Source organism: Lethenteron reissneri, chromosome 35, assembly GCF_015708825.2.
Source record: "Lethenteron reissneri isolate LAM-NWPU_2019-01 chromosome 35, ASM1570882v1, whole genome shotgun sequence".
Taxonomy (NCBI): Eukaryota; Metazoa; Chordata; class Hyperoartia; order Petromyzontiformes; family Petromyzontidae; genus Lethenteron; species Lethenteron reissneri.
In genome coordinates this window covers 2,695,426-2,720,180 of record NC_083813.1, presented here as the reverse complement: position 1 = coordinate 2,720,180, position 24,755 = coordinate 2,695,426, and the positions used below count along the sequence as shown (strand labels likewise).

The 24,755-nt window shown below is 45.8% G+C and overlaps 1 protein-coding gene across 3 annotated transcripts in view; it reads left to right on the top strand.

Moving 5' to 3' along the window:
• Positions 1 to 24,177, top strand: part of LOC133350809 (protein naked cuticle homolog 2-like) — a 105,562-nt gene extending 81,385 nt beyond the window's left edge. The window contains exons 3-8 of one of the 3 annotated variants that reach the window (XM_061565561.1): positions 1,400 to 1,509; positions 8,152 to 8,247; positions 13,753 to 13,888; positions 16,127 to 16,199; positions 17,156 to 17,286; positions 17,811 to 24,177. In XM_061565561.1, coding sequence (XP_061421545.1) covers positions 1,400 to 1,509; positions 8,152 to 8,247; positions 13,753 to 13,888; positions 16,127 to 16,199; positions 17,156 to 17,286; positions 17,811 to 18,373 — 1,109 coding nt within the window. In that variant the 3' untranslated portion in view covers positions 18,374 to 24,177. The remainder of the gene's footprint in view (positions 1 to 1,399; positions 1,510 to 8,151; positions 8,248 to 13,752; positions 13,889 to 16,126; positions 16,200 to 17,155; positions 17,287 to 17,810) is intronic. The other 2 variants (XM_061565560.1, XM_061565562.1) reach the window with 2 other exon arrangements.
• The last annotated feature ends 578 nt before the right edge of the window (positions 24,178 to 24,755 follow it).

The window sequence follows — 24,755 nt, the reverse complement described above, 5'->3', positions numbered from 1 at the left end:
CAACGCAAGAGAACCACCACAACGGTGGTCGCGCCATTGATACACAAAGCCCATCACACAGCTAGAACCATCGGTACATCGAGGCTAAGGGAACAGAATTGACCATGTTAGTGAGATCCCAATCCCGTTAATGCAGAGGCACCCAACAGGGCAATGCAACTCAGAGAGTCGGAGATAACAGCCAAACGGCAGGGAAGAATGGAAGCACCACAGCAAGTTACGACTTTGCTTGGTTAATAGCGTCCTTTCAGCTTATACCCATCTTCTCGGTTGAAATTGTCTCTATGTTTATATATCTGGATGGCTTCATGGACAAATCTTTGATAGTAGCCTGAAGGTTTGCAGAGTACCTTGGTCTCGGAAAAAACAATATCGTGCGCGCCCACTGCGTTATAACAATGATCAGGCACTGCAGAGGTATTGGTTCTGCCGTGTTTCAAATCTGCCTTGTGTTCGCAAACACGGTTTGAGACATGTCGTTTCGTTTCCCCAATGTAACTGCTGCCGCAGACACAACTTAGTTTGTAGACACCAGGGTATTGCATGTCAGGAATGACATCGTTCACAAATGGGATCAAATCACGGATTTTGTGTACTGTATTGAATCGGACCTGGATCTTGTGTTTGTTTAAGATTTTGGAAATATTTTTGGTAACACCTACTATGTATGGCAAGGTAATGGTTTTGGTTGGGTACTCAGATGGTTGTCTCACCATGGTTGGGGCTACAGTTTTGCGGATTGTGCGGTCTGAGTATCCATTCATCTTGAGGGCTTGGTGTACGTGCTCCGGTTCACTGGCTAGGTAGCGCTCGTCGGAGATGCAGCGGGCCCTATGGTGTAGTGTTTTGATGAGGGAGTTCTTCTGGGCTGGATGGTGGTGGGAGTCAGGCTTTAGATAGGAATCCATGTGGGTGGTTTTCCTGTAGACGGAATGTCCCAACGAGCCATCAGGCCTCTTCTCGATCAAAACATCCAGGAATGGTAGCTTGCCATCATTTTCCACTTCCATGGTGAATTTGATGGATGGGTGTATGGAATTGATGTGGTTGAAAAAATGGTTCAGTGCTGGCTGGCCATGTGGCCAGATGACTAAAGTGTAATATACGTATCTCTTCCACAGGCCTGCATACGTTGGCCTTGCACACTTGTTGAACGTTGAAAGGCATAAAAAAATAAAAGAGGATTTAATGGATGCGTCAAAGCATTGGTGAATAACTGGTTTGGATATCAGTCGCCACTGTTAGCCAAGGCCAGGAATCGAACTTAGGCGGCAGGTTAATTGGTGGGGCGTGCTAAACACTATGCACATCGCCACCAGTGTATTGATTTGCGCTTCAAAACTTAGGCAAGAGGTGGTTTGTACGAATTTGTGTTTGTTTGTGTTTTTGCATTGAGCAGTTTTCCAGAAGAGAGGGGAAGGATCAAGTCCCAGGTCTGTGGAGGAGGAGAAGCTGGGTTCTCTTCCTGGTCCCTTGAACTCATCCTTCAAGAAACGGCTCAACTTTAACGTGAGTGCAAACAAAGACAAAGACCCCCCGTGTAGCCTTAACAGGCTGTTGGGTGCAAGTGCTGTGAGCGAGCAGCACCTATGAGGGCCGGCACGGCACGCGAAGGGGTGGGTGGCCAACACCACGTCTCTGTCTCCCCAGTAGTGATGTCTACACACCCCACCAAGTACACATGCACACATGTGCATGTGCGCGTGTGCACATACGCCCACGCAGAGACACTGGTGACCTCTTCAACCTTGTACTCTGGCAGGCGTAAGTGCTGATAATGAACACCAATTAAGGACAGCATCGCACATGAGAGGCTGGTGTCCAGCAACATGCCTGGCTGCCTTTGTCTCTCTGCTGCTGATGGTCCCACAATGCACTAGGTTATTCATTTACATCTGGGCTGACCAAGGAGAGACAATTGGCATTGATATGTGTGGCCATTAATTGAACCCAGGTCTTCAGGATTGTAGCGCAGTGTGCTATTCTCTATGTATGTTGAACTTATGTTGCACCGTACGTAGCCAACCGTTCTAATCGACACGCACACACCCACTCTGGACCAACGCACACCCACACTTGCATGGTAGTAATAATAATTATTAATTAAAACCTTTGCCAATTCATTTTTGGACGAAGGGTGTCGTGGGAGTTACGTGGCCATATTTGAACACGTTCAGATATCACTTACCAATTATGTTAGCCATGGTTGTGGTTCGATATAGATTACATACTTGCACACACATATCATTTAGCCTAGCCTCTTCGCTTGCACAAATCATGAAATTCCGGAATTTGGACTGCCCGTCAGACAATGACGTCTGAGCTTGAGGTAACACGTGCGTGTTTTTACCCCACACTGCCACAGTGCCACCTGCTTAGATGATTGTACCCGTGACGATCATGTGTGTGCGTGTTCATGTGCATGACTGTGGGGAGCAGTGGCATCGTTCTTTAGCGCTCTGGGCTACCAACCCAGCAACCCGAGATAGATTTCCGCTCACGGCCAACATTAGTGACGATTATCTGAACCAATCCTGGGCCTCCCCTAGGTTGACTCAGCCTCAAATCGTGCGAGTTGTGGAGCGTGAACATCGCCACGAAGAAAACAACGGTGGCTGGGCGTGGTGCTCGCCACTTACCCGCTCGTGTGCCACCCCAGCATTCATCATTTCTGCTGCTTGCGAACAGCATGTGCCACAACAGTTTGTTTCAGCTATAAGGGGGGGGTATTTGTATTTGTCTTGTATGGCTGTAAGGTGCAGGAGCTCATTGGTTATCGCACTGCACTACCATCCTGGTGGCCTGCATTTGAGTCCTAGCAAAATACATCGGCGGCATGTGATATCTAAAACTGCCCTAGGCGTTTCCTAGGTTGACTCAGCCATAAATGAGTACCTGCTTCAGTGTGTAAATGCCGACACTGCGGAGATAAAGTAGGCCTGGTATGTTGCTGCGCTGATTTTAGGTGCTTCCGAAAAGCACGCGCCTCCTGTGGTCCACGAGGTTAATCTCAGCGTGTCCATGTGGCAGTGCTATTATGTCCACGCGGATTGCGTGTGTGCTCTGCGTGGGTTCTCTATTATTTTACCACAATACTGGCGATTATCTCAACCAGTCCTGGCCATACCATAGGTCAACTCAGCCTTAAATGAGTACCTGGTGCAAGGTGTAAACATCAGTGGGTGGACAGTGCCGGCTCGGCGTGGTGCTGGCCACTCCATCACGTTGCGTACCGTGCCAGCCTTCATCGATACTCGCAGGAAGCACTTAACGCGTAGGTTTTTGCAGCCAATATCGCATTTTGCAATAGATTTTTGTGTTAGGTCACGTAGTCACCTGGCCACATTAATGTATGAACAGTTCCCACGAACAAATTTAGCAATCGGATGTACGTATGTACGTAGAACTTCTTTTACACAGTACGTAGCCAACTGTGCTAATCATAGATTTATCTAAAATGCAGCCATCAGATGTATCTAATTGCTAAATTTGTTTGGAAATGTTTATTTTAAACTTTACAGTGAGCTAAAACCAGAACAATTGGCTTATTAAACTCTGTCGGAACACCAATTAAGGGCAGCATGGTGCCAAGCAACATGCCTGGTTGCCTTCATCCCTCCAGTGCTGATTGTCACACGCTGGACTATGTATAGGTACCGTTGTGGCAAGATGTTAACTACCTCACCTGGTATGCAGGAGCTCGTGGGTTAAGTCCCGACCCTGACACCTGTATATTTGGAGTGTGTGTGTTCTCCCCAGTGGATGGATTCTTCTCTGGGTCCTCCGTTTTTTCCTTCCACATTTATACAGATGCGTTTATAGTATTTGGCTGCTATAAATTTCCAAGTGATAAGCCACTTCGTTGAGCTATCATATGTGGCGAGGTCGCTTCTAAAAAGAGCTACATGGCTCAGTGAGCCTTACCTCGTAAAATAAAAAAGGTTATTCATTTAATCTGAGCTGACCAAGGAGAGACAATTTCCATTGATATGCATGGCCATTGATTGAACCCAGGCCTCCAGGATTTTAGAACAGTGTGCTAATCCCCATGCCACCAATCTATATCGACACACACACCCACACTTACATGGTAGTCATGATAATTATACATTAAGGCTCGTTGCCAATTCATTGTTGGACGAATTTCTACCGACACTGTAACATCGTGGGAATTATGTGGCCATAATTGAACACGCTGTTCAGTGCATGTTGGTGAAGGGAGACCGAGGAGCAGTTTAGATATCACTTACCAATGATGCGAGCCATATTCTATGGTTCTTTCGGTAAAGTCACATAGATTTTTTTTATAACAATAAAATAATAAGAATGAAAATAAAGTTAATAGAAAAAGAATATGAATGATTTTATTTCATTATTTTTTATTCACTTTATTTTAATTTTTTAATTATTTTATTATTATTATTATTTTTCTATCTACGTGACTTTACCGAAAGAACCATAGATTATTATTTCCTGCAGTCACGAAAGTTTTAAGCCAAGATGTGAGCCATGGCTGGGATTTGAAATCAGACCACATACTTTCACACTTGTACACCGCTTGACGATTTAATTTGGTTAGGCTGCGTCGGGTGCTGAAGGGTTCTTAACAACACAAATGTCTTCAAATCATTGCGCGGCCTAACTAACAACAACATAAATTATGACTCGTAACAGCACTTGCCCCGACAGTCTGTTAAAGGCTGTATGGGGGATCGTTGTCTCAGTATGCTGTGTATTTGTATCATTGTTTGTGTGTGTGTTTTTCCTTTCCCTCTTATGTTTGCTTACACTTACACGCGTTTGACTTTCTCAGTATATATTAGTCTTTGTGCATGCATCGGCACCAACACGCAAAGTCACATTCGGACGTTCACCGCAAACAGAAGCTCCTGCACACGGCACCGCCACGAATTAGGCACACAACGTCCAACCACAAAATACGCCTCAGTATGATTTATATATTCCTGAGGGAGATGGACTTTTGGCAGATTGCAAAATCTAAACACCCCCCACACCCCCGTATATATAAAGAGGAATGTTCCGTTACTAACCACCAACATATGAGGGCACTCGTAATAATTTGCCCTCGCAAGGGATTCACAACTCTGAACAAATGACACAGCAACATTATTTGGTTCTTTCGGTAAAATCACGTAGATAGAAAAATAATATATTACTTTCAACATAGCAGAAATGTAATTTACCGAACTCGAAAAATACTTGAAAACAAACTTGGCTCGAACCTTCTCCTGATTGCCAGAGCAAGCAAGGCTGGTTTGAACTTTGTGCCATTCCACCTAAATAGGCGCTCGCTAACAGCAAATAATCTCCATGGGTGTGCTGTGTTTAGAACATTCGAATCGAGCGTACATTGCAACTTCACATTTCAGTCCAGGGTAAACTCAGGCCATAATCCCTCTGGGGACGATTAAATAAGTACCACTTTGAAGGACATCAAACAGCGGTAGTCTTATGAATAGACTGGATACCACCATGGGAATGTGGAATTCCCATCGCTGGATGTCTAATTGCGGTCGCAGATGAGTGCCACCCCAATTCCCACATTAACAAAGACATACTCTGAAGTTTACTTGACTCCTACTAATAATAATCACACGTACAGCATCTATATATATATATGCGAGCACATCTCAGGATGCTGTGAAAAACTGGGGAGACAATCAGGTTAAAGCAAGGGAAAGAGCCGGGGGGGGGGGGGGTTGGGGGTGGGAGCGATGTCGCAGCCTCATCCAGGGCAGAACAAGAACAGAGCAGAAGCCCGGTCAAAGCGTCAGAAGAGGCTGCACAGCAGAGCCGGGCAACGGGGCGGCGAGCGAGGGGAGAACACGGGACGGGACCAGAGGGCAGATGACGACACTGCACACAATCGGCGCTGACAAGGCAGAGATCTGCCTGAAACCGTATGCTGCCCCTGTCTGGCAATTTCGATCCTCACAAATCCGGACACCCAAAGTGTACCGAGGACAAATCTGCGATCAATGGCTGACAGAGCTTGCAGTGTAGTCAGGCGCCTCGTTTGTGGAACGTCTTGCTCCAGTCCCTTGGGGATGCTCCGACAGTCGAGGTTTTTAGGGCTCGTTTAAAAACACGTTTAATTTATCTTGCATATCCATCTGTGCGGGGTTGTTTTGCTCTTAGTGTTAATGTTAAGTTTTTTTAACTGGCATTGTTTGTAAAGTGCTGTGAGGCCTCGTGTGAAAGGCGATATGTAAAATGTATTTTTATTTACTTAGTAGGCATGGCAGCATCTAGGCCTGTGGGCCAATTGCCACCGAAGTTTATGGGTCCAGCATCATCAGCATCCAGAGGCTTTTGGCCCCGGTAGTCCATGAACAACATATCGCTGTTTCACGTAAGAAAGCAATGCCGAAGGCCAAATTCACGCATCTGATCTCATCAGATCTCGGGAGATTTGGTATGCTGGGCCTGGGCTCGTGATTGGATGACAGACCACCAATGCATTGCAGGTGTTGGAGGCATATTATTGTTGTCTATGAGGTGGCAAGCAGACGGAAATTCACATGTAGATTGCATTTATTGTGTCTGTCTGCGGATATAAATGATGTTTGCGGAGCCTTGAGTCTTATCCCCTCGTATGTTTGGGTTTTCTCTGGTCATTAAAATGTCCTCCCACGTGCCAAATTCTCATTAACGGCACAGTGGTCGAACACCCCAATACGGAACCCTCCTGAAAAAGAGCCGTGATGCGCAGTGAGACTTTCCTGGGTACATAATCGGCATATCTTGACGTGTCTTTGAAGTTTGGTTAGCGCGTCGTGTTTTTACTACAATTATATTTCAATCCTGACGATGCACGCGCGTGTGTGTGTGTGTGTGCATATATATGTACAACATCAGTTGAGATTGGTGTCTGAAAACCTCGCATGGGCCTCTGTTAAGTTGAGCTCATTCTGAAAAGGAGTTCAGCGCCTGATGCCTTGTGTCAATATCGGCACTCTGCAGATCACAGGCGGCAAGGCTCTCGGCGTGGCATTGCCACCCTGCCGTGAGCTGTTCTCCGTAATTGCTGTTTGCGCTCCGGATTTGTCCCAGTGGTCTATCCAGACAAAGAGAGGGGAATGGCGAGCGTGCATTGCATGCGAGTGTGTCCTTGTGTGCGCATGTACACTGCATGCGCGGCGCAAACACACACTGCGGTGACCCAGTGATTAGTACGCTGCGCTACGAACCCCGGCAAACCGAGTTGGAATCCTGCTCACGACCAACACCAGTGACGATTATCTGAGCAGGTCCTGGGCCTCCCCTTGGTCGACTCAGCTTCAAATCTCCACCGAGTGCTTGTGCTGTAAACATCATTATGAAGACAAAGGCGGCCGGACATGATGCTGACCACCCAACCTCTCGTGTTCCATGACAGCCTTCATAAATGCTCGCTAATAGCACTTTCCCCAAGAGTCTGTTTCGACTATATGGGGGATCTTTGTCTTGTGTGCATGCGTATCCATCGTAAACCTGCGATTGATTCCTGCTCATGGCCAACATCACTGGTTTTTATCTGAACTGAACCTGGGCCTTCCCTAGTTCGACTCAGTGTTAAGAAAATGTCCTGCCTGGTACTGTGTGGAAATATAACTGGGTAGAGAGGTGGCTGGGTATGGTTCTGGCCGATTCATCCCTGCCAGCCTTCACAGCTGCTCACTCATAGCAATTGCCCCAAATGTCTATATGCCCAAATGGGATGTGTTTTGTCTTTGAGTTTGTGGTTCAGGGAGTCTGGTGAGCTGCATTTGATTCCCATTCAAACACATTCATGACATGCGGTATCCGAAAATACCCTTGGTTAACTCAACCCAAAATGAGTACCTGGTGCTGTATGCAAACATCAGTGTTGGCGATACAAAGGTGGCTGGACATTGTTCTGTGCGGACCACCCCTCGTGCACCATTTAGGCCTTAATGTGTGCTGATTGAATTGTAACAACGAAAATCTGCAAGCTGATTAATATAATGAAGGCAGTTCTCAATCTGTACATACTGCCAACGTGGACGTTGGCTGATGTTGATGTTGAAGTAAGGCACTTGTCAGATGGATATTTCGACGGGTATGAGGAGGATCCTTTTGCGTGTGCGTGTCTGTGTGTGTGTGTGTTCTTGACTTGTGTGAAAGCAGGAGATGGAATGTGATGTTTCAGTGGCTGAGGGCAACAGGCAGGAATGGACCTTTACGCTCTATGACTTTGACAACAGTGGGAAAGTGACTCGGGAGGTAAGCCGCACTATTATTACGGGCCGGGGGACGGCGGGGGGTGGGGGCTTGATTCCTCACTGAATATTTCCCAGGTCGTTGGTAGATAACTACATGATGAGTAGCGAGCGGGTATGCTGGATGCGGTGTCCCGAGAATGGAATTAATTTCCGGGTCGCCAACCCAGACAGACCTGGCTGAAATTAAACGTTTGCTTACAGAGCTCTACACTGTCATCTGCTTCAGTTCAATGCGATTGAATCCAATGCCGTGTATTTAATCAGATCAATTGTTGACATTCACCTCTCTCTGTTATATCATACATACGTGGAACCATTGTTGCACTGGAAAATCATCATCACTCAGCCATGGTCAATCCACTGCTGGATGAAGGCCTAGTCGAGCTGGTATCAACTCTCACGATCCTGCGATGTAACAATCCATCGAGGATCTGGAAAATATTCCCAAATAAATATAACAATAACAAATCTGCTGTCCCATTGAATAAGCATAATTGACAGGCTCAAACAAGCATTAAAACGTGCTTATTCATAAGCCTGTTGATGGCCCTGTCCTAGGAGTGAATATTCCGACATTCCCTTGGCAATGGCCAGTCCCGGCATAGGATAATCACCGTGGATTACACCACACAGCGGTACTGATTTTATTGACCCCATGAGGATGTGGGCCCTGTCAATTCCCAAGTGGGCACTGAAGGGTTCTGTCACTGTCCCACCTGGCCGGTGGAGTGTGATCTCCGTTGAAGGCCGCACTTCACCGGATTCATGACAGCTGAAACACAACAGGGCGCCACGGTGGCGATGTTAACAACCTCGCCTGGTATACAGGAGGTCGTGGGTTCGATCCGTACCCTGACGCCTGCTGTATATTTGGAGTTTGTGTGTCTCTCTCTCCGTGGTCGCGTGGACTTTCTCTGGGTCCTCCGGTTTGTCCCTCAACATTTAGAATCAACGTGCATTCAGAGTATTTGGCTGTTATAAATTTCCACGTGATCAGCCACTTCGTTGAGTTATCATTCGTGGCCAGGTCGCTTCTGAAAAAGGGGCGTATATCTCAGTGGGCCTTACCTGGTAAAATAAAAAAAAGTTTAGTTTTTAGTTTAGTTTACATCGTCGCTTTGGCGATTTCCACCACTGCTGGTAACGGAGACGTTGGAACGTGTTTTGCTCCCCCAGTGAAATCAGACAAAGCGTGAACCTCCGCCAAGATGTGAATGTTGCTCTCCCAGCCGATCTGTTCTCTCTCTTTCGTCGGTCTGCCTGCAAGAAGGGCCATTGCCTCAAACATTAGCCGAGTGTATACTGTGTATACGTGTCGTTAGAAGTGATGAAGGGGCGGTGATGTTTTTGTGCTTCGTACCCCTATACAATACAATACATTACCTTAATCTTTACATGCTGTGTGCTGCGTATATAAAATAATCATAATATAAAACCCACACACGTACGTTTTCAAAACGGCTCCAGTTTAAACCAACCCACGTGCAAACGACTCTCCCCACAGAGGCCATGAAACTGCACAAATCTCCAGCAGCAGGCAACGTGGGGCATGGTTTCCTCCAGTTCGCAAATGCAACGCGTGCCTTGCCTTGCATTAAACCGAGCTTTACTGGAGTCAGGTGTGGGCAGACTCATTACCCTTCCCCGAACGTTAGGCTGCATTTTCCTCCGACATTGTGTTTCCATGCCGGTTTGCAAGCCACATGTTGTACTGCACACACTCATTTTGTTTAACGGAGCAATGAAACGAAACTGGCTTTGTTTTTGCCTCGAAAGTAAGTAAGCATCTGGATTGACTGGCTGTGTTCCAGTTATCAGGTTTACCATGGTAGGAGATGGCTGAATAGCCCGGGCGGGCCCATAATGGGCCTTGCCAGCGCACTCAGTTGGGCACTTCTTAAACCCTGGGTTCAAGTCCAGACAGCTGCTGGTTAATGAAACAGGTTTTTCAAGAATAGAAACTCTGATGCCCTCAGATCAGTGCTAGGTGGCGGCGCAGCCCTGCAACGCCTTTCTCACGCCACCGCTGGTGGAAGGGCCTCCACCAGGAGAAACTCCCGTGAGCCCCTCGAGAAGGACCCTTGGCCTACTCTTCCACGTTGGCCAAGAGGCGAGGGGAGTCCCCGCACCTGATCCCACGCCACGCGACCTGATGATTGACTCCCTCCCTGCGGTGTAACTATTTATATTGCTGGGTGGACAAAGGGAGATGGATTGTGAAACTCGCCCCTTGGTGTCAACTGCTGCCTTGCGCAATTGAACGAGCGGCCTCTCTGACCATCCCACCATTCCACCGGGGCAGCAATGCCAATCAATAACCCACACCTGTCAACAGCCCCTTGTCAGTGCCCTACCTTATTACATACCAGTGCAGACCTTATTGGTCACCCCGTGCCCCTTATACATCTCAACGTTCATCCTACAAAATCCCATCGCAAGGAAGAAACACAAACTAATAGACACTTTCTTTTTGCCCGTATTGAAACGGCCGTACGCCGTATGGAACTGAAAACTCAATTTCCCTGTACAAGAATACGGGGTAAACCGTATGGGTTGACAGCTATGACTACGATTGCACACAGCACATTTACTTGTGTAACTTCGACATACATACGTACACACACACACACATTGGTTAATTTGCATAATTTGGCAATCGCCATGTCTGAAGGCGAAAATGTGTAAACACGTAATGACATAATTGCCATTATTATAATTATAACAAAGGAAAGTGCGAAGGACTGCCATCTAGTGTTGAGTGAGAGAGAGGCTCGTTTAAAATAGTCCAGAATTAGTTCTGCAGTGTCATCTTCCTGAGCCATTCCCTCGCGTGACATCTCCTCTCCTGCCTTTGCAATTTCGTGAAGCAATTGTATTTACCTATTACAAGATGACACGACGCTACAACTTTTTTTTAAACACAATTGCATCACAAAATATGTCCAACATTCCTCAGCAAAAGATGTGTTATGCCTTGCTTATTGAGTTGAATGATGTGTTTACATGAGTTCTTGACTTGGAGGAATGAGATCCCAACTTCGTGGAATGTTCACAGCTATGCTTGAGGCCCCCACCTCCGAGCGTTGGACATATTTATTCCTCTTTATCCTTCTGGGAAAGTTTAATTGACTTTACAATTTCAACTGCTTTGCAATGCTTCCCTGAATTAGTTTTAGTATCTTGATATTTGCAAGCAATCTTTCATGCTTAGAGAAACAGCCACCTACATGTTAACGAGGAAATCACACGAAACTACTTGCTGTACTGCCTCCGATATACACAAGATCATTGCCTTACATTTGGGTGCATCTCACATTTCCACCACTGCACGTCTTACCAACCTTGCCTCTAAGTACACCCATGTGTTATGAAACTAACCGTTTTCCCTGGATTATGACACGCACTTTCTCCCCTGTATTTTTATGCAAAAATTGGGGGTTGCTTCTTATAATCTGGTAGGTGTGTGCGCGTGTGCGTGTGTGTGTGCGCGCATTGTGGGGAGCGGTAGTGTAACAGTTAGCGTGCTGTGCTACGAACCCGCCGACCCTAGTTCAATTCCCGCTCACCGCCAACACCAGTGACGATTATCTGGTCGACTCAGCCTCAACAAATAAGTACCTGGTGTGGTGTGTCAACATCACCACTGAGGAGAAAAAAGGCGGTCGTGTTGGCCACTCACTTCCTCATGTGCCATGCCGGCCTTCATAGGTTCTCGCTCACAGCCCTTGCCCCAACAGTATGTTCAGGCTATACAAGGGATATTTCTCTTTGTCTGTGTGCGAGAGAACATATTCGTATAACTTATTGAGACAGGCCCAAGTTTGGCAGTGCATCGTTCTTTCCGGAGCGTCTTATAATGCAGAGAGCGCGGTATCACTTTTCGAGCTCTTCTGCACGAACAGGGAAACGTGCTTCCAGATGCAATAGTGTAGCCCCCACCCCCCGCTCACCCCACGTATTTCAAACAAGCCTCTGGCTATAGTCTCACCATGAGAGGTCAGCTAAGGAATCCCCTTGTGAGCCACTAAGCCTTATTTGGGACGTGGCTTGGCATGGGGTGGTCGAGCGCGAAATGTTGTTGCGGTTGCAGGAGGGGTTTGTGGGTTTTGGCGAACGACCGTGGTTTCGCGTTGGCTCGCCAGGGAATATGGGCAAGGTGGCCCGTGCCCGCGGTGTTTTTTTTTTGGCCGAGTATGAACAAGAGACAGGGCGGGGATTTTTGTCGTTTGCGTTTCCGAAAATTCAGGGAGAACTGTGAGCCATGAGTTTAGCACGCGACGATGCCCTTTCGTTTTTACGCGAGTGTATATAAATATAATTGTGGCTGCGCGTGCACGCACGTACGCGCATGTGTGTGTGCCACAAAATACGTGTCATTAAATTTTTTAACTGTACGTGTGGATGTTCAAAAAATTATTAATGGGCCTGCACAGTGGCCAGCAACTTACTGACACGTAAAAAAAAAAATAACAAGTGCCTTTATTATTAACGCTGCCGTCTTAACAGAACAAATTTTAAGTATCAGGTTAACGTTTCAATCAGTGGGCCCTAATTCAGAGCAGAAATGGCAAAGAGACTGAGCGATGTACTCGAGTTGACTCTCACGATGGTGCAATGCCTTGAAAATGCTGGGAAATAGAAACAAAAGTATTGAACACCTGAACCGTTTCCCATGAGCAGAAGACTCCATGGCAAAAGTCCTCTAAGCAGACGAGATAACCGTGTAAATTTGAACTTGTCCAAAAATGTGCATTGATCTGTGTTAGGGGAAGCCCCAAAAAATGCAATCTCCAACTACGAGGCAACATTCCTACCCTCTCTGCTCTGAAGAAGAGCCGTTGTCCAAAATGTTATCCTGATGTACGTGTTTTTGGGTTCTGTGGCAGCATTAATGGTGGTTTTTTTCTAACCTGTAGTATGTGTAATACGAGAGTTCATAATCATAGTAGTACATCATTTAAAGCCCTTTGTCAACTGCTGGTGGATGAAGTGCACGTTGGGGTAGAGGTGGGAACCAGGGGTTTCTAGGTCGCCTTCAGATTGTCGCTTGCCACATATCATCTGCGGCTGGGAATCCTACACCTGCCATCTGGAATGTGGAATTTCCACCATCAGCTCATCGGCAGATGAGCAATGCCTCGCACTGTTTGAGCAGGGGTACACTTTGGGCCATGACGCATATTGAGCACGTATATATGTACAGAATATGTATAGATACACGCACACGTACAATAATAGTCTGTGGGTGTCTCCTAGGTCAAGGCAACAGAGCACTTTTTGCACTGTATGGTCAGGGGAACATTGTGTTTGTGATTATTATATTGGTAAACGTGTGTGAGTAGTAATGATAGTAATCGACAATACAGATTTTTTTGGATTAGATCGCGTAAATATATAAATGTGTCGTTAAAGCCGCCACCACCCAACACAGCCAATAAACCAGTTAAACTAACATCTGTGATGTTAATGATGATGATGTTAATGATGATGATGATGCCTCCACCAGGATATTGCCGGACTGATGCACACAATCTACGAGGTGGTGGACAACTCTGTCAACCACTCCCCCAACAACAGCAAAACTCTGCGCGTGAAGCTGAGCGTCACGCCAGACCCGAGCCAGCGGCGACGAGCGAATACCGGTACTGAGACGCCGAAGTGACCCCTGCTGTGGCCGTCTCCCCGTGTGGGTGCCCCAGTAGCGAGGAGATGTTAACTACCTCGCCTAGTATACAGGAGGTCTTGGCTTTTATCCCGACACCGACGCCTGCTGTATATCTGGAGTTTGCGTCTCTCTCTCTCTCCCCGTGGTCGAGTGGATTTTTTTCTAGGGTCCTCTGGTTTTTTCCCCTCTACATTTGGTAATATGTGTTTAGAGTATTTGGCTGTTATAAATTTACACGTGATAAGCCACTTCGTTGAGCTATCATTTGTGGCGAGGTCGTTTCTGAAAAAGAGCTGTATAGCTCAGTGAGCCTTACCTGGTAAAAGAAAAAAAAATTGTTTAATTGTTTACTTCATAGTGTTTGTGTCTGCAGCAAATACACAGGGCCTTCCTTCCTTTAGGGGTGGCCGATATATCATTTTCGCGATACGATATTAACTTTCACGATATGACGATTATGATGTTTTATTTACATTACCTCGTAATTGTGTTTCATATTTTAATCTTTTTTGTTTTTGTTCTTCGGTGCACTTATTGTATGATTAAGGATTTATTTAAAAGTTGTTCAACGGCCGTTCACTCGACTTTAGCCTGCAATAAGTCTTCTAATCATTGCAACCCTACAGCCTGTAACACTTCTAAAGCACATGCTTTCAGTTATACAAGAAACAATTAACGAAATTAAATTAACATGGAATTTATTATGTCATATCACCACCATAACATCAATCACTTCAGGAAACATTTTACAACTCATTAATTTACATGGTAATCATAGTTTATCTTCTTCGTTTAATTATTAATTTGAACCTGTAATTTTTTTAACTTCATAATTTCAAGTTAGGAAGTCAAATATGTATATAAAAAAGTAGCAATACTCACGTTATGATGACACTGAGAAAAATGGACGATGCCATTACCATGGGTCTTATATCGTATTTTATACCGTGAAATTGTTACATCACGACGACCTTCGTAGCCTTATAGATTGTGGAGAGACAAGTGTTATTAACAATACTGTCCTAGGCTGGCACAGCACATTAGAATGTCATGTACTTATTTAAGGATTATTTAATCTAGGGGATGTCCAGTAATAGGTTCAGATTCCACATACTACTGATGTAAATTCACGTATATAAAATTTGGTCCGGAAATGAAACGTTTAAAAAAATGTATTTAACGACAATACCCACGTTATGAGGACTCTGGTCATTATTCTGGTTATTTGGACTAAATCTCTCGCCATGCACATCATAAGTGGCAAGTGGTATCCGAACCCATTGCAGTTATCTTTGAGGTCAATTGTGCCTTGTGTGCAAACATCGCCACGCATGAGACAAAGATGGTCAGTTGTGCGTTGTGTTGATAGCATCATCCCTGCATGTTCTGTGATCTCCTTAATGGGTGCTCGCTAACAGCCTAGACACCACAGCAATGTGTATAATGCCGTTGATGTTGTTTTTACGTCCTCGGTTATGTCAGCGTGTCTCTGTGAGTTACCGTGCGTTTTTGCATATGGGTATGTCTCAGCGTAAGCATGTGTATCTACATACGTACGTGTGTGTGTGTGTGCATGTGTATCTACATACGTACGTGTATATATGTGTTGTGATGTGGGGAGCGGTGGCACAGCAGTTAGTGCACTGCGCTACAAACCCGGCTTCCCGAGTTACATTCATGCTCATGGCCGACATCAGTGGCGAATTTAAACTCATCCTTTAATGAGCAACTTGCCTGGTGTATAAACATCAGCACTGGTGAGACAAAGGCGGCCGGGCATACTGTTGGCCACCCTCCCTCTTACGTGCAAGGCTGGCCTTCATAAGTGCTTGCTAACAGCAGTTGCCCCAACAATCTGTTCAAGGCTTCGATTAGCATGGTTGGCTACGTACGGTACAAGGAAAAATGGGGGATCTTTGTCATTTGGAATTTGTGGACCTAGCACAGCGGTGACGTCACCACCAGTTAGCGGTGAATTGCGGCTGTTGTTGTTGTTGGTATTGTGCATGCCTGTATGTCTATGTATTGTGGGGTTGAGGGGGAAGGCAGTCGAGCAATGCTGAATCAGGTGACCTGAATTTGATTTCCAGCAGTGAGATCTGAATCTCGCTTGCCTGTACGTTGAGCTTGAGTGTCTCTATGAATGCCTGCATGCGTCTTTATGTCTGAATATCTGTCTATGTGTCTGTCTATGCTTCCCGCCATGTTCACACAGACGTACAGGGGACATGGGCCGGTGCCACGGGGAGCCCCGACGGGGTGGGCGGTCCTGACAAACGGAACCTTCGGTAAGAGTTCAGTCACAAAGAACGGTCGCAGTTAAATGTGTTGCATTTTTACATCCGCGCTCATCTCTCTAAATGGTACCCAGAGCCAGTGGAGGAAATTCCGCATCCTCTCAAAACGCCACTGCTGACTTGCCACCAAGTTATATACTCATCTTATTGACCCCAGAAAGATGATGGATGGAAACGAAAGTAATCGGATTTTTCTAATTGGATCAGATTACAGGCAGTCTACGACTTATGAATGCCCCAATAATGAGCATCCCCACTTACGAACGAGCTTCCGTAAGACCATCCGACTTGCGAACGTGAACTCACACTCGTGAACAGAACCGCTGAGCTATTTGGTTTGGCAAATATACAAAGGTGCAATATTTATTCTTATTTATGATTTTAACAATGCTTCCCTTTTTTGTTGCACCCTAACACACATCATAACACTGACCGTATGTGCATTTAAATACAGTGTATTATTGTGTTCTGACTTACGAACTGTTCAACTTACGAACGGGTCTCAGGAACGGAACCCGTTTGTAAGTCAGGGTCTGCCTGTACATCTGTTGCCCGTGCTGCCACTGGGGCGCCATGGTGGCGAGATGTTAGCTACCTCACCTGGTGTACAGGAGGTTTTGGGTTCGATCCCGACCTTGCCTCCTATATATTTGGAGTTTGTGTCTCTCTCCCCGTGGTCACGTGGATTTTTCTCCGGGTCCTCAGGTTTTCTCTCTCCACATTTCGAAACATGCCTTTAAGAGTTATTTGGCAGCGATACATGTCCACGTAATAAGCCACTTCGTTGAGCTATGATTCGTGATGGCCAGTGCACATCTGAAAAAGAGCTATATATTGCAGCTCAGTGGGCCTTACCTGGTAAAATAAAATAAAAAAAATTGCCCAAATAGTTTGAGCGTGCGCATGTGAACTACACATTCACCCCTCCACTCCGCTTTTGCTTGCAGTCGGCACAACAGTGACCAGAACCCCCCAGCCAACACGCGGCACCATTACTGCCTGGACGAGAACATAGAGCGGCGGAACCATTACCTAGACCTCGCGGGTATCGAGAACTACACGTCGCGCTTCGAGGAAGGTGCGTTGAAACCGTGTGTCCACGATGACCAGGTGCGAGTAGGCCAGAGCTACTTCGGTGCCTAAATACGGCCTTCTGGGGGGGTCTCCTTTCAAATGTTTGAGATGAGATATGTATGATTGTATGTTGAACGTTTTTCGCGCCATACGTAGCCAGCCATGCTAACCGGAGGTGCGGGGTGAAGGACAACAAACTAAACATAAAAAGTAGTTGTAAAGAAATGAGGTTTCAATCTAGATTTAAACGTCGATGGCTCCAGTGGTTTCCTAATATCGGAAGGAAGAGCATTCCAGACGGCCGCAGAAGCGCATCTGAAAGCGCGCGATGCGATGACCGTCTTTGTTCAATGACCACCCAAAACCCGCTGCTGCAAGGATGACCGGAGTTCACGTGATGGTTGATGCTCCTTGATGCGAGAAATATGTTGTAAGGTGTTTTGATATGCTTTGGCATTTAAGTGCCGTGCAAACGAAAATATATAACGATGGGGGGTGGGGGATTGCCCTTTGTGTGCATCTGTGCAGACACACCAGAAAATATCAAGCAGGAGCAACAGAGCAAGGCGACGCAGCCCCACGGTCGCTCGCACTCGCAGGGGCCCGAGAGTCACGGACCACGCGGCAGCCATCGACCGCACGCTTGCGACGCCGGCGCCGGCCAAGGCGGTGACGCGCCGCCGCCACTCAACCGGCAGCAGGGCGAGGCCTTGGCGAGCAAGGCTCGAACCCAGCAGCAGCTTTTGCTGATTGCGCGTTCGCCGAGGGTCCACGGCAAGCCAGCCACGGCCAAGTCCGGAAAAGCCCTCCGGTTGCAGTCACAGAGCGTGTACGCCCCGGTGCTTGCATCGCCGTCCGAACTGCAGCAGCAGCAGCAGCACGGAAACAAGAAGCACCGGCAGAGGTCACGCGAGGCGCACGGGCGCTACGGGCTGGCGCCCGGGCCGGCGCTCCCGCTGCCCGTAGCGGGCGAGGGAGACGCTTACGGTGGAGCGTATGACGCGGCGATGCCTCTGATGCAGCGGCACGAGCACCACCACTTCCACGAGCACCACCACCACCATCACTACCACCACTACACGGAGACGTGACCGGACTCGCACGCACGCACGCATGCTCGCTCGCTCGTGCTCTCAACCCGCCCGACCGACCGCTCCTTCGCTCGCTCACTCGCCTGCTGACCGGCTTCAGCGTAAACCAGTTTTAATCCCCGCAAATGTACTTCGACGTGACGCTCGCATTCGCGTGGGGCGACGCTCAGCTACGCTGGCTGCCGTGGGCCGGCGGTGGATATTTTATATCACTTTGGCAGTTCATCCACGAGGCAGCCACTGTTGACTTTCCACCCAAAGTGGTGCTTATTTTAACCCTGGAGGGATGGTGGGCTGGGTTGGATCCCGGACCAGGATTTGAACTTGTGACCTTGTGATTGTGAGTGCCTCCCAGCCTCCGCAGCAGAAGTTCGCTTTCACATTTCCTTCAGTGAGGAATGATGGAGGCGTTCCAGTACAGTACAATTCATTTCACACTTTCGTTTTGTTTAATCGAGATAAATGTGCCGTCTATTTACGAATGGCGTACATAACTGTATTTATCCGTTGTGTGTGTTTACCATATTTGCCTTATGTTCGAAACGCTTTAATTTTCCAGCAGTATTGTGTATATGCATGCGTATGCATACATATATGTTTTATATGTGTGTGCATATGCCATATACTTGTACTTGACATACACAGTGGAATATGCGCCTATGGTATATATGCTATAAAATCAGTGTCACTATGCTCTAATGACCATTGAGTGTTCACCTACAACAATCAACCATTTTTGGAATTTCCATATTTCCTCTTGCAGGAGTGGGGTACTCCAAAGGACAACTCTTGTTCATTTCCCACCATGTGTATTTCAGTCTCACCAGGTACGGCTGATGTCACTGAGAATGGAGGGCCCAATTAAGTTATTAACGTGTCAACGCGTAACATATTATTAGCGTGTCAATTTAAAATCTAAATCTCAAGATTTGTTACGCCTTCATTCCCTACCAATGTCGTGCTTTACCCCCGCCATATGTACAGAATATGTACCATAGGCATATAAAATTACACATATACACATGCATATACATGATGTATATTACAATACTTTTATTTGTGTTTGACATAAGGCTCGCCGAGAGAAGAATCTTGTTTAATATAAATACTGAGCTGTGATAGAGGGACTCTGCAACGTGCAGTTTTACATTGGACGTGACGTGTGGGTTTGCGGATGTTTGTGAAGCCACGCTTTGTGGAGACTTAAAGGAAGACGCAACCCTAAAAAAGGACGGACAAAGTAATGGTCTCACCACGGAAACGGAAACTCATAATTTGGCCTGCCAGCCACGGGTGTTCTGGACCAGTCTTCTCGTCTTATGGGCTGCTGATGCTGATGCAGAACAACTACAATTTCACATTCAGGTGGTCGAGCTAGACAATCGCATCAGGAACAGCGGAGTGATGCCCAGCAACATATTTGTTGCTTAATCTCTCTTATATGTTACATTGGTCCAGTCACGTGGCAGATTAAATCCAATGGCGGCTGGTACGTGTGCCAGGGCATTAGGGTGGCGGCCCAACAAAATGTATCTTTAAAAAATATACATCTAAAAAACGGTAATTTCCTCACGGCATATGAAATCGATTCTCCATCAATCTATTTTCAGTAGAATCAATTCAAATAGAATCGGCTCCGAACATTCGATGCAGCACACGAAGGGCGCATTAGAAATTCCTAACCATGTGCTCACTGAGGGGGCGGTTTCCCATTGGCTGATTCACACCCCGTCCCCGGATGCAGCCATGCGAATAGGGGCCGGGCTGGGGCGCCTTGGAGTCCCCCCCTACCTCAAGCCATTCACAAGCCGCTATACGTGTATGCAACCGATGCCCCTGCAAGTAAATGTAGGTTATTCTGAATTGTGAATTGATTGTTTAATTGTCAGGTTCACAGTTGCATTGTTTAGTTAATCATAGGTTAGTTAATATTTAATCATGGTAGCCCTCTCTTCAAACATGCTCCTGTGAATCACAACAACAACCGCAGATTGACCTGCCACACATAGGTTATAGTGCCGTCATTGTGGTTTCCCATTGGAATCCTGTGGACAATTGCTTACATTTCCTGAAATGAAATTTCCTTCAATTCACATTGAGTTTTCTTTTGCAAACTGGGCAAATATGAGGTTTTTTTCCCTGCAACCAACTAACATGGGCGGCTCTCAGCATGCAGCAATAGTCCATGGGCCATTATAAAGTGCTTGTCACGTGATTCACTGTTAATGGTCACATGAAGAAATTGGAACCACTAAAGTTGTGTCACCTCAGGTTTGTACGACAAGTGAGATATCTGGTCTGACTCATGCATGCCACGGTGGCGAGATGTTAACTACCTCGCCTGGTATATAGGGAGGTCGTGGGTTCAATCCCGACCCAGACGCCTCTATATCTTGATCTGCCATTTTAACACGTAGGAGTTTGAGATCAATATTATCCATAATAGAGGTTTTTGGGTTAGATTGCATCTTTTACCAATTCATTAGCGTTAAGTGGTATTTGGTTAGCTTTAAGTGACTGAATGTGATGAGTTTAAGAAGACAGCTTAATCCGCTTGATGCCGAGTTTCTTAACTTTTCTTGCTTGAAGAAAACTATCCTTCCCATATTTGTTAGTCAGTTTAACACGATCTAACCAAACCACCTCTACTATGGAGTTTGCATGTTCTCCCCGTGGTCGTGTGGCTTTTTCTCCTGGTTCTCCGGTTTCCCCTCCACATTTAGAATCAACATCACGCGTTTAGAGAATTTGGCTGCTATAAATGTACACACGATAAGCCGCTTGGTTGAGATATATTTTTTGGCCAGTTCACTTCTGAAAAAGAGCTATATATCTCAGTGGACCTTACGTGGTTAAAAAAGTGAAAGTTAAATAGTTAATTGGAGGCGAGGGGACTCAGAACGTCCCTATGACACCACAGGAGGCCGCTATGGGGCATTCTTGTGATCTCACAATACGCCCCGAGCACGTGCGTGTCGTCAAGCTTACACTCTGCGAATATCTACGAAATAAGACTGAGCATTATATATTTTTTTAGGTTGTGTCTTCGCACAACCACAAATTGCATCTGTTGGTTGTTGTTGGTGGGTTTTTTTTTGTTATGGTTGTAACAGCTGTTTCTGAAATGAGGTGCGAGGAGAGTCAAAGAAACGAACGAGATGTACGCTGGAGAACAAACCATGCAAGGATTCGGGGGTCCGTGGTGGTTGGCGGTTTGCTTCCAGTGGGGGGTTTTGATTGTCTTGGAACGGCAGGGTAAAAACAAAAATGGCGTCGAGTTTGGCATATAAATAACGAAGCAGATGAGAGGGCACGGACAGTTCTAAAAGTGTTCAAGAACCCGTGCCTCATTAAGTTAAAGGCAATACAGTAGTTATGGCTCGGGTAAGGGATACACTCAGCCACGTTATGGCGTACTGGGTGGCACTTAGAGGAAGGGGATCTTACGAACGTCATGTGTCCGTTACCTTAGTACCGTAGTGGCACATGCTGGCCAGTTTCATGAATGCAACATTTTTTTCCAAATAAGAGATCCCTGTCAGCGTTTAATTGTGTGGTTATATAGAGTATAGACACAGGTCCTCTTAGCCATATGTAATTTATGTCTAAAGGAGTGAATGAACTTGCATTCTAACACGTCACGAAACGTCTCAGAGTGAAGATCCCCCTCCCACCTATTGGCAGCTGCTGTGTCCCTTGCGCGGCACAAGGCGACTCAACGCCCTGCGCTCAGCGATGGGGGTAGTCTGCCAGTAAGGGTGACATTGATTGCTGTGTGAGTTAATTTTTGGATGATATTTTTTCGGGGCAAATTTGGACCTTGATTAGCGTTGGATATTTTGTTGTTGTGGGGGAGTCGGGTGGGGGTGGGCTGGGAAAACCCGGAGGAAAACCTTGCAAAAGAGGGGGATAACAGACTGAAGGGTAACCGAGTTGGGTATCAAACCCAGGCCCTTCTTGCAGTGAGGCACAAGTGTTAGCACAGCGCCACTCTGCCTGCCACTGTTCTCATTGACTGAGGATCCATATGTATGTGTGATCTTCCCCTGAGTCTAGGCGATTACGTAAAAAAACACTTAATGGTTGAGACCTGAGTTCGATTCTGGGTCTAGCCATCTATGATTAAACATTGTTATTAGTGTAGTCAGTTGATGGTCTCAGTTGTCGATGACGACTTCATAAAAATATAAATACATGTGGCGATTCACTTAATTTGACCAATGCACATAGCACATATTTCAGCGTGACACTTCGTTGTTGCTATACATTTTGACAAAATGTGGTAAGCAGGAGGACATCTAATGTTGGGTCTTAGAGGCATTCGATGTGACTACAGAAGTAGTTCTGTAGTGTCATCCTCCAAGGTTGAAGGAGCTCGGTTAGGGCACTTTTTGTTCACCAATAACACATAACTCCTATCACGGATTGGATTTAATGGATATGAAAATATGTATGCTGTATTTAAAAAAAAAGCAAATATACTAGCACTGGCCTAGAAACGAGGCAGGTCAAATCGTTATCCCTGGTCAGACGAGCATAGATTTGTGCTCATTTCCAGTGGTGGTTCTGAGCCATTGGTGGAAATTAGACATTTCTATGGTGAGAGGGGGAGTCTGGTGCCCAGCACTGCTGACCTCCAACAGTGATGGTGCCATAGTGCCTCCCTGTGGCTCAAGCTGAACAACACTGGCAGTACTTTCCTCATCAGCACGCCACGAAAACAACTTTGAATCCATCGTTTTCGACAATGACCCTTCTATAGGGCACAACTGAGGGAGGAATGCAAATTATTGGGACTTGACAAATATATTTAACGTAATAAATGACAATTTATTTTCAGTTGTCGATTTTTTAAAAATGTCATCTGCTGCCCTGTTTTTCTCTCTGCTATGATAAAAAAGCAATTTCCCTGAAAACATTAACGTGTTGCGTTCCTCACAGTGAAAACCCTTCAGTACAATCTCATTACACAAGATATGCAGCGAGCTTGCAGTCAGATAATAATGGCCTGCAGTCATTTATTGTCGATTGGAAAGTGACTAAATAGAAAATAAACAGGTGAACTACATTTATAAAATGGAGGTGGTATGTGTCAATATGTAGAGTTTGTTTTTAGCTTGCAAATAGTTTGCCTTGGATATGCTCCTAATCCAAGGTAGAACATTTACAACGTGGCCACTGATAATCGTCACATGACATGCGATGTGATTGGAAATTCCACTAAATTTAATATAGTAACAATTCACAATATGTCGCAATACAATTACACGTACATTTAGTAACATATGGCAATAAAATGTGCAAATTGTGGATCCTCATTTAATAGAGTGGCTTAGCGGCTTGTTTTATATATTTGTTATCCTTGTCCTTTGTGTTTAATATTGATTGATAATACCATGTAAAATTGTGGTATCCAGAAAATATCATGCCATATTCTTCTTCTTATTACTACAGTATTACTGTATCATCACAATAGAGCCCCATTGTAAAAACCGGTTCTAACACGTCTGCGGTTATGCAAGCCAATCTCGATGCTTTCATTTACGTAGATATAGTATAACCAGCAGTGTGATTAGAAGTAAAGTCCTCACCAACAGTGTCTGGTAAACCAGCATTACGTGTTTAGTAATCGGATTCTACTGATGAAGCCCAACAACTCGAAACTAAGTAAGAGTCTTCTTGGTTCTTTCGGTAAAGTCACGTAGAAGGGAAGTAATAAAATAATAAAAATAAAACATAATAAAATAATTCTCACGACGTTTCGGCCACAACGCAAGCAGCCGTCCTCAGGTGAAAACCAGGTCCGTCGAGGCGACAGAGTCTGAATGCGACAGAGTCTGAATGAGACTCAGACTCTGTCGCCTCGACGGACCTGGTTTTCACCTGAGGACGGCTGCTTGCGTTGTGGCCGAAACGTCGTGAGAATTATTTTATTATGTTTTATTTTTATTATTTTATTACTTCCCTTCTTCGTGACTTTACCGAAAGAACCAAGAAGATGAATCCCTGCAGTCACGAAAGCTTTAAATCGAAATTTAACTAAATAAGAGCTTAAGCAAAACGCTTCTGGCTAAACAATGGGAGATCAATCGGCCGATATACTCAAACATATATACACAGTACAATTTGTACTTAGAGATAAGAATGGAGGAAAGTGTATTCACTTACCCTGATACAACACTTGGCGCTTCACCCACAGGGCATGCTATTCAATAATGATTATGCTACAATATACAACACACAATTTACCACGCAGTTTTTATAATGGGATACTCCGTTGGTATTATACTGGATGTGTATTTCTGTTGTATGAAATCCTAGCAGCTTTTTTTTCACGGTCATTTAAGTTCTGCCGACAACCTAAACAGCAAGATGTGTTGTC